A 15,657-nucleotide genomic window follows, 5' to 3' on the forward strand; every position below is an offset into this window, starting at 1 on the left:
CATTTCCTTTTCTTGATTGCAGAAGCCCTAATTTTATGAATCTTTGACCGAGACTGACTGCAAAATTTCTCTCTCCCTCTCTCTCTCTCACTCTCATAGTATAGTCAAAGGCCCATTAAATTAGGTCCGGCCCAGTTTAATAGGCTTAGATTGGCCCGGGCTTTCTCCAATGGATAATGAACAGTAATTTTAATATATAGAATATCAAAATGCTCCTTCTTTTTTTTTTAATTTTACAACAGCTAGTTAGATTTTTTTTTTTTCTTTGAAACTCCTTTTGTTTATATTTCTTTCCTTTCAAATAATTATTGATATTTTTTGTTGATACTGTCCTGGATGAAATATTTTACATAATTTAGAGGGTCAATGTGAATATAAAGTTTAAGGGTTAACAGAAATTATTTTACCACAGTTGAAATCAAAGGGGTTTTGAAATTTGGCCTGGATAAATATATATTTTGTCCTAATTAATAAGGAAAGATATATAACAATTTACGGTATAATAGCTAATTGAATACGACGTGGCGGTTACCCTATCGGTCGCATACGTGGAAGGTAATCGGCCGCCACGTGTCACCGCATCCGACTTATTAATACCACTGCACTTGTTCCTTCTAGGGAGTGGAGCTCCAGTAGAGCGAGATGGCGGAGTCGCAGTCCGTGATGAAGGGATCCAACGGTGACGTCTCGGACGATCTCGGCCGTCCGATCGAGATATCCGCCGATGCCGACACCCTCCCCGCCGTCCTCCGCGACTACGTCGCCGGCGTCCTCTCCTCCGGCGTCGATTCGCCGCCTCTGATCCAACGGATCCGGTCCTCCGCCTCGAAGAGTGCGCCGCGTCTTCGAGTAGCTTCGAGGAACTCCGCTCGCGATCTCCTTCTCTGGACTCGCCGGGGAAGTCCACTTCGCGCCCTTCTTGTCATCTCGGTGAGATTCAGTAGCGTCCTTGTCAAGAATTTTGTCATCTTAAGATAAAACTTTTAACCCTTCTTTTGATAGTAGGTTTGTATTGGCTCTGGTTGATATAAAGTTGGACTTAGTTTCTTATTTGTTAGTATCGTAGATGAGTGTTGTCTGTAGATAAATAAAAAGTTGAAATGCTTTGTCGTTTTCTTTTATTTCTTGATAATGCGTTATACAAGTAATAATTCAATTTGCTTTTTGTTTTTTTTTTCTTAGCAGATAATCTTGATTAGTTGGTCAGTATCTAATTAGATACTTGGGAAGTTTGATTAATACATAGTGAGATAACGCAGTTCTAGATAGAAATAATCTGTGCCCTTGCTTAAATAGTTATTTTTCAAGCAAATATTGAGTTGCAATTGTAAAGAGAACACATAGTACTGTTATGATATGCATAATGAGCAGAAGTTGAAGTGAAAGAGAAAAAAATTCATAGTGTCATTTTATAATTAATGAAATACCTGATTTAGATATATGGACTGACGAGAACATTATATATCTATCTAGCTAGCTTGAGGCGGATTATTGCTGTAAATATGAAATTCATAGGGACATTGTATCATTAATGAAATAGATAGAGTTGATTTCCTCTTGTGACCTTATTTCTTGCCATTTTCAATACTCGAAAGTGTAAGAGTGGTGCCATGTTTTATGAGGACTTTTTCTTTAGATCTTCTAATCCTAACTGCTTTGTTGTTCCTTGTGCAGTAAACAGTTGATTGCCCTAATTACCTTGTAGTCAGATAATTGCTAGTTGCTACATTTGGTAAAAGTTTGAAGCGCATTTTTTCTTTAACATTCCATTGGAAGATGTCACCAGCAATTTTGATCGCTATTCAAATGTACAGGTGTTCTGAACTTTCTTACTTGACAGGTCGGATCAATCACACTTCTGGCTTTGACTGGATTGCTGTTTTTCATGTTCATCCTTTTCGTGGCAACAGTGAATGCTATCATCATTTCCTTAATAATGTCTTTGGCAGCTGCTGGAGGATTTCTGGCTCTTTTCTTCACTTCTTTAGCAGCGATATACATTGGAGCACTATCGGTTGCAGCCTTCATTATTTCCACCACAACTATCTCAATAATCATTGCTGTCATGATAGCTACTGGTACGCCATCCTTCTTTTTCTTTAGAAAAAAGGCCCTAGTTTTGAGATAATCAAAGTATGCAACAGAAGTTCCTTTTGTAATAAAACCTTGTTCTATTGAGTGCCAATTGATAATATTCATGCATGCTTTAAATGTGATAATTTATCTCCTAATCCCTGGTCACCACTACTATGGTGTCAATGGTGTAATGATTTTTCCCTCCTAAAGTGGCTAATTCAACTTTTTCTTGGTTGTTTTTTTGTTTAAGTGGAACTGACTACCTTGAGTTACACTTCATGGATGTAACTGAGTATATGGCTGGGAATATACTCCTACTGGGTTTCCATAAAATCTGAGATTTTATGATCCTTGGTCCAAATATATGTCAATCACATTTTTGCTTCTATATCCTCTCAAATTTGCTGTTCATGTTCCAATCCTCTAATCACAATTCTCCAGTTTGTTATTACCATGTGGAGTAATGCACTTCTTTTGGCCTTTATAAGGATTTGTAGGGTTAGCTTTTAGACGCAATTTTGGACACTGACATCCAAGGTTTCTTGTTAAGCCCTTCAGGAGGAAGGAAGTTTGTACTTTACACTATTTGTTCTCAACCACAAATGATGGCCCTTATAAGTTATAATAAATCATTTTTTAATGCACATATCAAGATCATAGAAAAAGGCTTCCAATGATCTCTTTTTGAATATAGGCATCAGCTGAAGTAATAAAGGTCCGATTTCTTTAGCACAATTAATCTATCTTCATTTATTCTCTTTTGGATTGACTTGTATAATCATAATTGGACATATTATGCAATTTGCAAACCTAGAATGTGGTGTTCTTGTTAATTCATATTTGAAGACCATATAGTTAAAGTAGTAAATCATCCCATTCTTTGATTAGATTGAAATTTCTACAAAAATAGGGCATCTTTAAGAAAGTAAGTTTCTTAGTAATTATTGCTTTTGAGGATTGAAGCATGGAACCTAGTTTCAGCCGAAATGGATCGGGATCGGCTGGATCAGCCGATACAAGTGCGGGAGGGAAAGAGAGGGGAAGAAAGAGAGAGAGGGAGGAAGAAAGAAAGAGAGGTGGGTTGCGGCAGTAAGAGGGAGAGGGAAGAGAAGGGAGAAAGAGAAAAAATGGAGGGAAAAAAGGAGAGAGATGGGTTTTGGCAGTAAGAGGGAGAGGGAAGAGAAGGAAAAAAAAAGAATGAAGGGAAGAGAAGAGAGAGAGTGATAGAAAAAATTGAGTAAAAGAGTGAGGTGAGCAGCAGCAGTAAGAAAGAGAGGGAAGAAGAGAAGAAAGAGGGGAAGAGAAAGGAGAGAGCATTGTTTTGAAAAGCGATCGTGGCGGCCTCCATGGAGGGGCGGCACGTCGGCCGCCCTACCAACAGGGAAGGCGGCCAACCCCTAATGGCCTGGCCACTAGGGCGCGTATGGCGGACCGCCAAGTTGTGTGGCGGGCTGAGCGGCCCACTAAATGAGATTGTGGGTCAGCCCGTAGTAGAGGTAAGTTATGGTTTTCCGAGTCAAATCTTCACTATTTGCTAATCGCCTAACCCATTAATCATTTAAAAAAAATCCCAAATGTTCTCTCCCTCGCTCTCTCAATCTGAGTCCTAAAAATTCTTCCTCTTGGTCGTCTCTATCTTTTGATCTTCTCCGAGCAGCAGCGAGAAATTGACAGCGGCGAGAAGTCAACGATGGTGAGAGGTCGATGGCGGCGAGCGAGGTACCCCTCAAACCCTTCTCTTCTTTACTTTCTTTTTTCTTTTCTTGATTTCTTTCTTTTTCACTCTCGGTGGCCACTTCCTGGTAACAGTAAGTTCCTCCTGGTTTTCTCCTTCTCTTTCTCCCTTTCACTGTTGGCTTTCTTCACTACTATAGCAACAATAGGTTCCTTCTCTAATTATTAATTAGTAATTAATAGTGTGAAGTGTCAATTACTAATAGCAATAGGTAAATCACTGATAAATTGTCTATGTTAGTTTGTGAATCACGACAAGCATGCTTTGTTATGTAAATCACTGATTTACATTAGTATTATAAATTATAAATATACCATATAAATCTTTTTTCAAATTTTTTATATAAGAAATGTTAGATTGCCTTGTCATCCGTCTTCCGTTTTGACACTAGGCGGTGGGGTGACCGTCCGCTATCTGCGGCCACCTTTCAAAACATTGGAAGAGAGAAGAAATAGAGGAAAAAGAATTGTAAGATGCGACAGTAAAAGAGAGAGGGAAGGAGAGAGAGGGGGGAAGAGAAGAGAGCAAGAAATAAGATAAAAAATTAAAATCATAAAATAAAAAAAAATTTGCTTGTGCCAGTAAAAGAGGGGAGGAAGAGAGATAGGATTTTGTTTTTTAACTTAATACATTTTAAAAAAATTTAGGCTTCATATATGAGTGATTTTATTTTCTTATTTTTTAAATCATTTTTTCTAAATTTTTAAATTTTTTTTATATTTTTAAATGATATTTAGAATTTTATTTAATTAAAAAATAATCAAATCCGATACTAGTGGCCCATACAACCGATACGACCGATGTATATCGTTTCCCTGGATGCCCAATCCCGTTATTGAGTTTCAAAACATTGAATTGAAGTTAATGATTCTTTAAAAATTGGTATTTATGGATGATGCTAGGTCGGCATGTGGCAAGGGTTGCCACAGCACCAATAGGAAAGCCTTGTAACACTTTTTGGTTGAGGATTCCTTCAGAAAGCCCTTCCATGCCCATCCAGGCCTCTTCAAATGCCTAGGTGCTTAATGCAAAGGCTATATGTCCTCAAGTGAAGAGGCAATGCAGTTGAAGTGCATCATGAGATTATTTGATCCACATGAAGCGAATTAGCACTTAATTGGAAGATCCACTACTATCGGTTATTACTGATTTAAGTTAGATCCATTTTTAGGTGGATCTCTAAAATGGATCGACGATTAATTATCCTCTCTCTCTCTCCCTTTCTCTCTCTCACCCCCCCCCCTCCCTCCCTCTCTCTCTCTCTCTCTCTCTCTCTCTCTCTATATATATATATATATATAATGTTTAAAATGTATTGCTGTGCTAGTTTGGTATTATGTTATTTTCTATAGACGGATAATTGCAGGAAGTGTTTTGATAGGCTTTGCACCCTCTTAGGCATGGTCTCAATAGGTTGTGGCCGACCATGCTCCTTTACTATAGTGTTAGTAGTAGGGGATGTGACAGATATGATATCAAATGTAAAAGCACTTCTGTCAGAGAAATGTAAACAAGTATCATGTTCAGAAGCTCGTGCCAAAATCTCATTGCTCAGATTATATTTCATAAGGCACAGTTTTAATTATGAAAAGTAATTCTACTCATTGATGGGGTACAAAATATCCCTAGTTTCTTCATTCTTACCCTTGGCCCATGCTGTAGGGTGTTGTGCCAATGATGACCCAGTAAGATGCATGCCAATTTTAAAGCAATCCTTTTTTAGAGTACTATAATTTGTGGTTTGAGAATTCTACATGGCTTCCCTGAGTTTCTTTATGTGTTAATGGTTTTTAAACATTTACCAACCGGAAGTCTCACAAAACTCAACATTTGCTGCAGGGTGGATTGGGTTCTTTTGGATCATCTTTTTCGCTGCCCAGAAAAGCTTGGACATTACTAAGCAATCAATCAATATGACAAGTTCAGCAATTTCAGCATATTCTGCTGCTCGGCAAACACCACGTGATGTGAACTCAAAGACTAATGACTAAAGCCAACTTGAATGTCTTGCAGATTTCCTACGGTCATTCTGCATGGAAGCAGTCCTATATAAGTTGATTTTTGCTCAGTTGACTGTACAAATAGTTGTTGATCTGGCACTCTGTTTAGCCAGTCTCTTTGGTTGGTTCTGGGAGTGTGTTTCTTGTTTCTTGTTTCTTGTAATGGATATGGGGGTGTGTAAGATGGGGGATTATAAAAGTTAGTTGTGCTAAAACTGGAAGGTTCAAACAATTTCACCAGCTACATACCCGTGTAAAGTTCTGAAATAGATTATGCTTGGCTATGCATGAGATGTATTACTACAGATATCAGTTTGATGGTTACTGCATTGTCGCAGTGGTTATTGGTGTCTTCAGTTGATGCACTGAATATAAAATTTTACTAAGAAAAGTAACACTGCATGGACTTGCAAATCAGATGATATTAAGTTATTAACCTTATCCTCAAGAATTTCTCTGTTGGTCTTGGCCGTGTGAATTGCAATCCGTTAACTTTCGTTTGTGTATTAACTTTGTCTTGTTCTGCTGTTTATATGTATATTGAAGGTAGTAGAATTGATATCACTTGCTATTACTGTTCGGCCATTTCATTCAGATATTGTTGCAATGATTAGATTCTTTTCCAAAGTTGACAGTCTCTTATCCATGGCTTGCAGTGGTATTTCTTTGACGAAAATGTTGTATCTGAATGTAGCAGTGCAAATTAAAGAGAAATCAACCATGAGAAGCTGGATCAGACGTACTTGGTACTAGCATATGTCTGATTGAAGAATTAATCTGGTCTCTTGTCAACAACCATGGTGGATCTATGTGATATAAAAAATGTGCATCTCTTTCGATTACAGTTCAAATTCAGGTAGAATTGTTATCTTTTACCTTTATTCTTTGTGTTTATTTTCTAAGGTGTAAAGATTTGCTTCTCGTTGTGTTAGTACTTTGTCGTCCGTCTCCGGATATATGCATAGACAAATTTTGCATTGATGTTTACTAAGTATCGTCACAGATTACTGACATATGCATAGTATGAAGCATTATTTGAGTGTATTTATTGATTTATTACACTATTGTAGTAGGTCTATCTTTGAATGCCAACCTGATCCCAGTAGTCAATATGTTAAGTCATTAAACAAGAAATAACTGTAATTTGACTAGCTATGATTTATTGGATTTACATTAGATCCACTCTGATATGGAAACCTAACATAGCTAAATGGTTGTGAAACGCCAGTGATTAGGGATGATGAGATCCCTAATGCGGCTCTTAATGCAACAAATGTTAGTAATGTTCGAACTTTAGAAAGTTAAATGGTGCATGCCCTAACTACAGGCAAAAATTCATTTGACTTACAGCATAGTATGAGTACTTGTATTATCTATTTTGATGTATACTGCTGGCAAGGAATGTCATTTATCAATGTTATTACTTATTAATAAATCCACCAGTAACTCCAGAAGATAAGCTGATAAAGAATAGTTTATTCACCATTATAATTCACCAATTACTTTTACAGCTTAAGCTGATGGGAAGATGAATTTATCTTCATGCATATAATTGTCAGTGGATCCATCAGAGTTGGCACTTATAATGAGATTCACATCCTCTTACTTGCAGCAGAATCTGGACCAAGTCACTATCCCTTTTTTAGTCCATGGGATAGCTGTGAGTGTTGACTGAGATGGCATTACTAAATAATGAAAATGGCAATTGCATAATGAGCTGAAAAGGCGAATTCACAGTAATGAGATTGATAGAAAAATTATTGTTAGTTCTAAAACTATTGGAAATATTTTATAACCATATCTAGATATACATTCTTAATTGGATATGATGAGCAAACTTAGAAAGTAGACATCTGCATTATTAGTCGTGATGTTATCTTTGAGTTTTAAAACCATCAAGTGACCTATTATCCTTTGCCAAAAAGTATAGGTTATAGCAACCTACAGTCTTGCCTATCATGAGGCTATATAAAATTGATTAGTCAACTTCATGCATACAAGTTGAAACTTTTTGACAGCATAATAAGACTAATCACCAGATAACTTTGAGTTCATAAGCAATTATTAGTTATTACCTCAACTTCATGCATACAAGTTGAAACTTTTTGACGGCATAATAAGACTAATCATCAGATAACTTTGAGTTCATAAGCAATTATTAGTTATTACCTCGACTCCTGTCTGAATCCTGAAGCAGCAAAACTAGCAACTTAGTTTTTGGGTCTTGCACATCACATTGGTTAGGATCCAGTAGAAGCTTAATTCACTAGATTTTTCAGACTTGATTTCATTTGTCTTTTGAAATCTTGCGGATCATGATTTATAAAGATATATATGACATTTTCTTCTTCTCTTTTTCTAGAAGTTAAAGGTACAAAAAAGTAAGTTGCAACACGCTTGCTTGCAAATTTCCACCAAAATTCTTATCCTTATCATGAACTCTTGTTGCATCTAGTTAATTAATTTGCTTTTGGATGACAATTCTGCTTTTAAGACAACTTTTTTTTGACAGATTATGATCTGGTGCAGATTCACTGCAGGTTTCCCAATATTATACTGATATTATTGTCACCTACCTACAATTAGCAACCTAACTATGCTTGGCTCTTTCTCTAATTTATCCCACTAAGACTAAACAACTCCAGTAAGACTAACAACACTTGCATTAGATTAGATATAGTAGGCAAATATCTCACAAATAATACTTGTATATATTGTGGGCCTCATATATCTTCTTGCCTTACACTTGTGGCTGCCATTCCACCATGTAAGCAGATTAGCACAAGGCGAAAGTCAGGTCGACTATGCTTATCTACCATTAAATTATAGGCTTAAGATAACACCTACTCTTGCACCCTTCTGAGACACACGAGCATCATATGCCATATCAAATTCCACCCATGAGGATCCACAATTTTTTTTTTAATAAAATGGTAATTTAATGTTGTTCCAATTAAACCAATACTACACAGATTTAAACTCAGGAACACTCCTACAACATAAGCCTCTTTTATTATCTGAACATTATCTGGTTAACTCAGGAGGATCCACCTTGCCATGGGTCAATCAAGATATATGATTCTTGGACACAAGTCTTAAAGCATAGGACATAAACAATGTATTATATTTCTTATTGGGCTCAATGAGTTTTTGCTTTCTGCTATTTTTAAAGCTCTAATATTTCTGTGTGTCCCCTAATTGTTCTTAAGATCTTTAGCCAAGGAAATTTGTGAGATTTTTCACATATCCTTTTGGTGCACCATCAAGGCATGCTTTTAATTTTTACTGTCCATAAGCACAAAAATTTTGCTGACTTCTGATTACTATATATGCAGGGATTTGTAGCTTACTGCCGTCCTTCAAAAATAATTTGGTCTTTGTTATAGCTAATTGGATTTTTCAAGGAATGACAAAATCCACTCCGGTCACCCAGATACATCTTGCAGAGTAGGTAAACAATGCAAAATATCTTTGTCATCATTCTTAAATGATGCATAAGCCTAGCTTGTAGGCTTATTGATTAATCATCAACATGGTAGTCCACAGAATTAATTTAATTATCGGGGCCCCATATTATTTTAGATTCTTTATGCGGAGGATCTTTCTTATGAATCTTATCTTATTAATATTAATGCAGCCCACTGTCAACGGACTTGTAACATGCTTATGTCTTCACAGTTGTATGACTTCCATGCTCGCAATAACCATGACTTGGAAGGAAGCTCATCAAATTGTCTTCTGGACTAATTTCTTTTTATAATTGAAACACAGCCGCAAGCTTTTATGTCCTACTCTTGCTTGCTTTTACCTTCAAACAGAAACAGGAGGAGGTCCAACTTTAAACACTGATATGTTTCAAACACCATGACTCTTCGAAGGTTATCCAATAACTCTGGCCACCTGTGGAAGATAGAAACTCTCAGTTTGCACATTGTAAATTGACAGGTGGTGTAGCAATAGGTTGACTTATTCTTCATAAATAAGCAGATAATGTTGACATCAATGGATCATACTGTGCACCTATACTATGATGTTTGTTAGGTTTGTCTACCAATATTATGACTTATGATACTTGTTGGTTTTGTGATAATAATGTATTGCTGATTTTGTGATGTCAAATCACATAATCAAACCGTATACTTGTTTGAGTTAGTTCAATAAACTCATTAGTGAGTTATGATAGTTTGGAATCACTTGGATCATGTGGTTTGAATTAAGTGGGAGACTATGTATAAGAGGTGGCGCGTACTACACAAAAGGGAGTTGGTGGGCAAGAGAGAATTACTCCCTTACCTCTATCTTTTTGGTGTTGAGAAGAGTGGGATTTGGAGGTTTGCTTTTTAAGTCTTATTGCTTTTTTAAAGTCTCCAAGCTTGATTGGATACAGTGACTTGGACACTCCGAAAATGAATTTGAATAAGGAATAGTAAAGCAAGAAGGATTTCTATTGAAATATTGTACTCATAACGGTAGGGAGGTAAGATTCATCAGCTTATATCTCATATTCTTGATAGCAAATTTATTTTTCTTCATGTTCCTGGATTATAAGTGAACCACATCTTGTGTTATGCTATGTTTATCGCTCTTTCTTAGATTTTCATATTTTTACACATCTTGGGTGTCAGTGTTACTAGAATCTTTTTTTTTTAGTATTAAAAATATTTTGGTTCCTGGGGCATATGGAAAGAGGGCACTCCTCTCTTTCCTAAGACAATGCCAAGGAAGCTTTAAGACTGCCTTCTGTTCTGAGGAGAGCTATTCTTAATTCAGCACTCAAAAGAAGGGATAATCTCTGACACAGCTTAGCACAAATATTTCGATGTCTCTGAATGACTTGACTTCTCATGTGAGAATTGATGGATAGAAGTTTCTGAGGTTAAAAATGATTGTGGTGTTACATCTCTCTTATTTTCTGTGGAGGGGATTGAAAGGTCAATAGAGTGGTGAAATCTGACACGACAATGATAAGACAGTGGCAACACTTATTCTCATGAAACTCATGGTACTATATTGATGGGGGTCTACAGAGCAGTAGTTAGGATGTGTAATCTTCTTCTAACAGTGGATTGCAGCATGATTAATAATTGCTTTTTCAAATCATTAAATAAATTATTGGAGAAGGGAATCTAATAAGTTTCTCCAATTTGTGTGATTCTGAGTGATATATAGGAACAAGGAGAATGATCAATATCCAACACTAAGTAGGACAGAAGTTTCTGTCTGAACTCTGAACTGATTTCTATTTATTATTATGTCCTCTTACATTATTGTCAGTAGTTATTACAAATGGGCTCATTTGCAAGCATAAAATTTAGTGAGGCATGATTGCTATAATCATAACTAAATTAATATTGTCGTGATGATTTGATAGATTCTTTCTATTCGATCCACTACCATTGGCCGACCAAATGCTGCAGAAGGAACAGTTTCAGAGCACATATCTAAAGCAGACAGACAAAAGTATATATGACCATGAGGGGTCTGAAGGCAACCATTACCTTCCTCTCTCTGAATCCTACTCCTCTTAGTTAATGGTTTTCCAGGTGGCGCGCTCTTATGGATTCCCTCGCCGAACTCCCCCTTGAAGATGACACTTGTTCAGAATTCTTTTTCTTGACTTCTTTAGACATACTTCTGATGATCATTTTTGTCAAAGGATGTCTGCCTTTGAAATGGCTGCTGCCTCATTTGACCATTATCGAGTCACAATCATGTTTGTTCTACAGTTAAAATGAATGAGACGGGATATTCTTATGTCCAATTAATCCTATCAACACGTATCAGCTAAATTAAGAACTTGTGGTCCAAATAATTCTGTGATATTGTGTGGTGAGCATCACCTTAACCGAGAATCTAGCATCATGCAATTACCCAGGTTTACTTCCTTTGAGATGGATTGCCAGGTAAACCCAAAAGCATTTGGTAGGTACTAACTTCCCCCCTCTGATCACTAAGAAGCACTCCTCAGCCTGCTAGATATTCTTGTAAAGGATTAGACTATTTGAATGTGTATTATATAACTAGATATTAATTAGTAAAGTTTGAAGCAAGTTGCACAAGTTTGTCTTGGCCTTTCTGCCACTATTCATATTAAAGACAACCGCCCTGATATAACCATCATTAGACATTCACCACGCAAGATGGGGGAAAAAACCCAATCAGGAACATTCTGGAGGAGACGACCTTCGCTCCAATTCTTCCATCCCCTTCACCATCTCACTAGTATTTATCCCACGCAATGCAATGAAGTTAATTGTTTTCCACCCTGTTTAGATGTTTGACTTGCATCACCTTCTACGTCATAAATACTACCCTCTCTCCTCCCACCCAACTTGCAGAACTCTTTTATCTTTTAGTGCTCAAAATTAAGCCTTCTTCTTCTTCTTTTGAGCTCCTAATACTTGACCTCTCTCTCTCTCTCTCTCTCTCTCTCTCTACTTTTTTCTCTCTTTATCTACCTATGCGCACTCTATCCGCCAATTTATTTTCCTTCCATTCTACAACAAAACGACCACTCTTGGCCTCCAAACTCGTCCATCACTATGCCAGAGAACCAAAAGTTTGGAGAAGTAAGCAAGCAGTACTTCTCTCCATGCATACATATATATGCATCAGCTAAGATTTAAGAAAGAAGAGTTTGACATCTTCTTGTGTTGTTTTAGATCATATGGCCAAGATTGGTGGCCAACAAGCTCCTCCGCCGACCGCTCGGTAGTAATCGCTTTGTCGCAGACTTTCCAACAGTTGAGAAGTTGCTTGGTGTTGAATGCTTGGTGGAACCAACCTCGCCCAGCAGGCCTTTAGATGCTCAGAAGGATACGCTTAAGTACAAGTGAGCTTTATATCTTTCATTGAGTTATCTATGTATACATTCCATTGAGACTGACCTTAACATGAACATTTGATTGTTTTGATGCTCAAGGGTGTTTGTTAGTACATGGAATGTTGGAGGTGTGACGCCGACCGATGATTTAAATTTGGAGGATTGGTTGGATATCAAGAATAATTCTTATGACATCTACGTTCTTGGGTATCATTTTCTTATCAAACTCATTCTTGATCCTTGTTTTGAGAGAGAGATAAGATATATATATATATATATACATATATATGTAGTCATGCGCTGCGCTTGTTGCAGGTTTCAAGAGATTGTACCACTTAGTGCCAAGAATGTTCTGGGGCCTGAGAAGAGCTGGATATCCATGAAATGGAACTCGCACATTAGAGAAACACTAAACAAGTCGCTATCCAACAACAAGAGGAGAGAAGAATCCAAGTTAGAGAAGGACGGCGGTTCAAGGGAGAAAAGATCAACTCGAGACTTCAGATGCATCATAAGCAAGCAGATGGTTGGAATTTTTGCATCAGTTTGGGTGAGGAGCGATCTCTGGCCATACATTCATCATCCAAGTGTTTCATGCATAGGTTGCGGCGTGATGGGATGCTTAGGAAACAAGGTATGTAATATTTTTCATAAAAGAAAAAACTAAAACTACAAACTATAAACTTGTTATATATCAATTTAAATCTAGAAAATAAAAGATGTTATGAAGATTTAAAAACCTTTATGAAGCTTAAACTCTTCTTCTTTCGGCGTAGGGTGCGGTATCGGTTAGATTTTGCTTGCATGAGACCAGCTTTTGCTTTGTTTGCTGTCACTTGGCTTCTGGAGGTAAAGAAAGGGATGTTTTGCTTAGGAATTCGGATGTCATGGATATATTCTCAAGGACCAGCTTTCCCTGCGTCACCTCCATGGATTTGCCGCAGAAGATCCTTGATCATGAGTAAGTCAGTCGTTTCATCTCAAGTTTAACTCTCAAAATGCTTACATGCTTCTTTATCGTTTCAGATTTCCTTTTTCTTTTTTGTTTAAACTCCAACTTAGTTTGATCTTTAGGAAGATATAATTAAGGAGCTAAATGAGTTACATTCAATGGAAATTTCCATGTAACACCCTATGTTTTAGTGACTTTGTGATTTAAACTCCACCTTCTGATCTAATTCTTTGGTAGTTGAAACAGACAACGTATGCAGGCTTAAATTACATTCAGGTTAGGTTGGAAACATTTGTGGTATAAATATTTTGTTGAAGAAGACATTGCCATGCCATGACAAAAAGCCAGTAACAACTATAGCAGCAACAAAGAGAATCTCCAATTGCTTAGTAGCAAGAGACCCCATTTAAGAACAAGATCATTTTTCCTAACTAAATAATTTTGAACTAGGATATGTTTAACATCTCCATCAACACTTGCTCATACTTGAAAACTTATCAGAGTAACCTATGATCTCATTGTGTCTCTTATTACAAGCAGTCGCATAATTCTACTCGGCGATCTGAATTATCGGATCTCGTTACCGGAGCCGAAGACGCGATTACTAGTAGATCAAAGGAAATGGAACATCTTATTAGAGCAAGATCAGGTATCATGAGGAGTAGGATTCAAGAATTGGTAGAATATAATTGCAATTTTTATCAGTGGACTAAACCTGAACATGGTATATGGTTTTGGTGAAATTTTAGCTAAGATGTGAATTATCCAAGGGTGGCATTTTTGAAGGTTGGCATGAGGGTTTGATCACATTCTCCCCCACCTACAAGTACTATCCAAATTCAGATGAGTATTATGGTACAAATTGTAGCAAAAGGCGGCCGCCGGCGTGGTGCGTTGACATAATTAAATTTTCTTCCAAATTTTCACAAGTCAAAGCCTAATTAATTTGGTTGCTCATCAGCATTGTGTGATTGCTTCTTAGGTGTGATCGGATCCTTTGGTTCGGCGAGGGCTTGAAGCAGACCAGATACGATAAATGTGACTCGAGATTATCCGATCATCGACCGGTTCAGGCGGTTTTCGCCGTTGAAGTCGAAGTCTTGGGAAAATTAAGCTTCTTCTTGTGACAAAATTATTAGATGACCCTGTGTATTATTTTCCTTTGCCAAGACTATTGTCCAAATATAAAAGATCTTGGTTACAGAGCTCAAATATTCACAAATTCATCAAGCAAAATGGATAAAATATATATTTTTCTCTCTGCTTGAACAGCTAAGATACCATAAAGAACTTACCTAGATAGTGCCAAATATACAAAAGTCAAAAAGAAAATTAACTTGATGCTTCTCCACAGAGACTAATAACCGAATTTTGATGTCTTCTTCTGTTGGTCCAATTTTGAGAATATTTGACCAAACTAGTACTAGGCCACCTTACAAATTTATTTACCTAAATATCAATCTCCTAAATTTATTACCTATTTAATTTCTATTTATTTATAAGAATCTGGATCTAATATCTTTATCTACTTTACTAAGATATATATAAGCCTCTCTAGCTTATCTGATTAACAAATACATATAAATTAAGTAACAAAGTATGTATCTCTAGGCATTTTATGTCTTTGATAATTATGAGGCGGCAACTCATTTCCTATTACGTTCAAAGAACGAAACTTTCTTAGATGCCGAGTTTGGTAAACTTGGATTAAATTGTCAACGCATCTCCTCTATGATTCAAAGAAACCTCACAAAATACAAATGCAAGTTGAACTTAGTGGACTTACTAATTACTCTACCATGACAAACTATACACTGAATCCTTCACGGACGATTGGAAGTTGCATGAATCATCTATGGACATGCAACTAAGATATATTATTTAACTCTCTAGGTTATAGGAAGTTGGTACAAATTGGACTGTACAGAATCAGCACGAGAATTCGACAAGACTTGGATTCGATTTCAAGAACAAGTGGCATAGATTTGTCAAATGTCCACAACAGCGTCTCCAGCTATTCCGTCACGTGGAATACATTTCAACAATTTAAGTGATTTGACCTAACCTCTCT

General features: G+C 36.8%; 2 protein-coding genes and 1 long non-coding RNA gene across 3 annotated transcripts; all 3 read left to right on the forward strand.

Annotated features, from left to right (window-relative positions):
* The first annotated feature begins 622 nt into the window (after positions 1 to 622).
* Positions 623 to 6,155, forward strand: LOC140774806 (uncharacterized). Its single transcript, XM_073117938.1, has 3 exons — positions 623 to 930; positions 1,841 to 2,078; positions 5,651 to 6,155. The coding sequence occupies exons 1-3, from the start codon at positions 643 to 645 to the stop codon at positions 5,800 to 5,802; spliced, it is 678 nt and encodes a 225-aa protein (XP_072974039.1). The 5' UTR covers positions 623 to 642; the 3' UTR covers positions 5,803 to 6,155.
* A 310-nt stretch (positions 6,156 to 6,465) lies between these two features.
* On the forward strand, positions 6,466 to 9,733 carry LOC140774811 (uncharacterized). Its single transcript, XR_012106653.1, has 3 exons — positions 6,466 to 6,667; positions 9,147 to 9,262; positions 9,490 to 9,733. It is a non-coding gene; the product is annotated as an uncharacterized lncRNA (long non-coding RNA).
* Positions 9,734 to 12,014: 2,281 nt separating this feature from the next.
* Positions 12,015 to 14,817, forward strand: LOC140774135 (type IV inositol polyphosphate 5-phosphatase 9-like). Its single transcript, XM_073116999.1, has 8 exons — positions 12,015 to 12,380; positions 12,474 to 12,643; positions 12,734 to 12,841; positions 12,950 to 13,268; positions 13,411 to 13,595; positions 14,127 to 14,235; positions 14,336 to 14,475; positions 14,569 to 14,817. Exons 1-8 carry the CDS (start codon positions 12,354 to 12,356, stop codon positions 14,711 to 14,713), a joined length of 1,203 nt encoding a protein of 400 aa, XP_072973100.1. The 5' UTR covers positions 12,015 to 12,353; the 3' UTR covers positions 14,714 to 14,817.
* Positions 14,818 to 15,657: the final 840 nt, after the last annotated feature.

Source organism: Typha angustifolia, chromosome 13 (genome assembly GCF_048772165.1).
Source record: "Typha angustifolia cultivar Huaian chromosome 13, ASM4877216v1, whole genome shotgun sequence".
NCBI lineage: Eukaryota > Viridiplantae > Streptophyta > Magnoliopsida > Poales > Typhaceae > Typha > Typha angustifolia.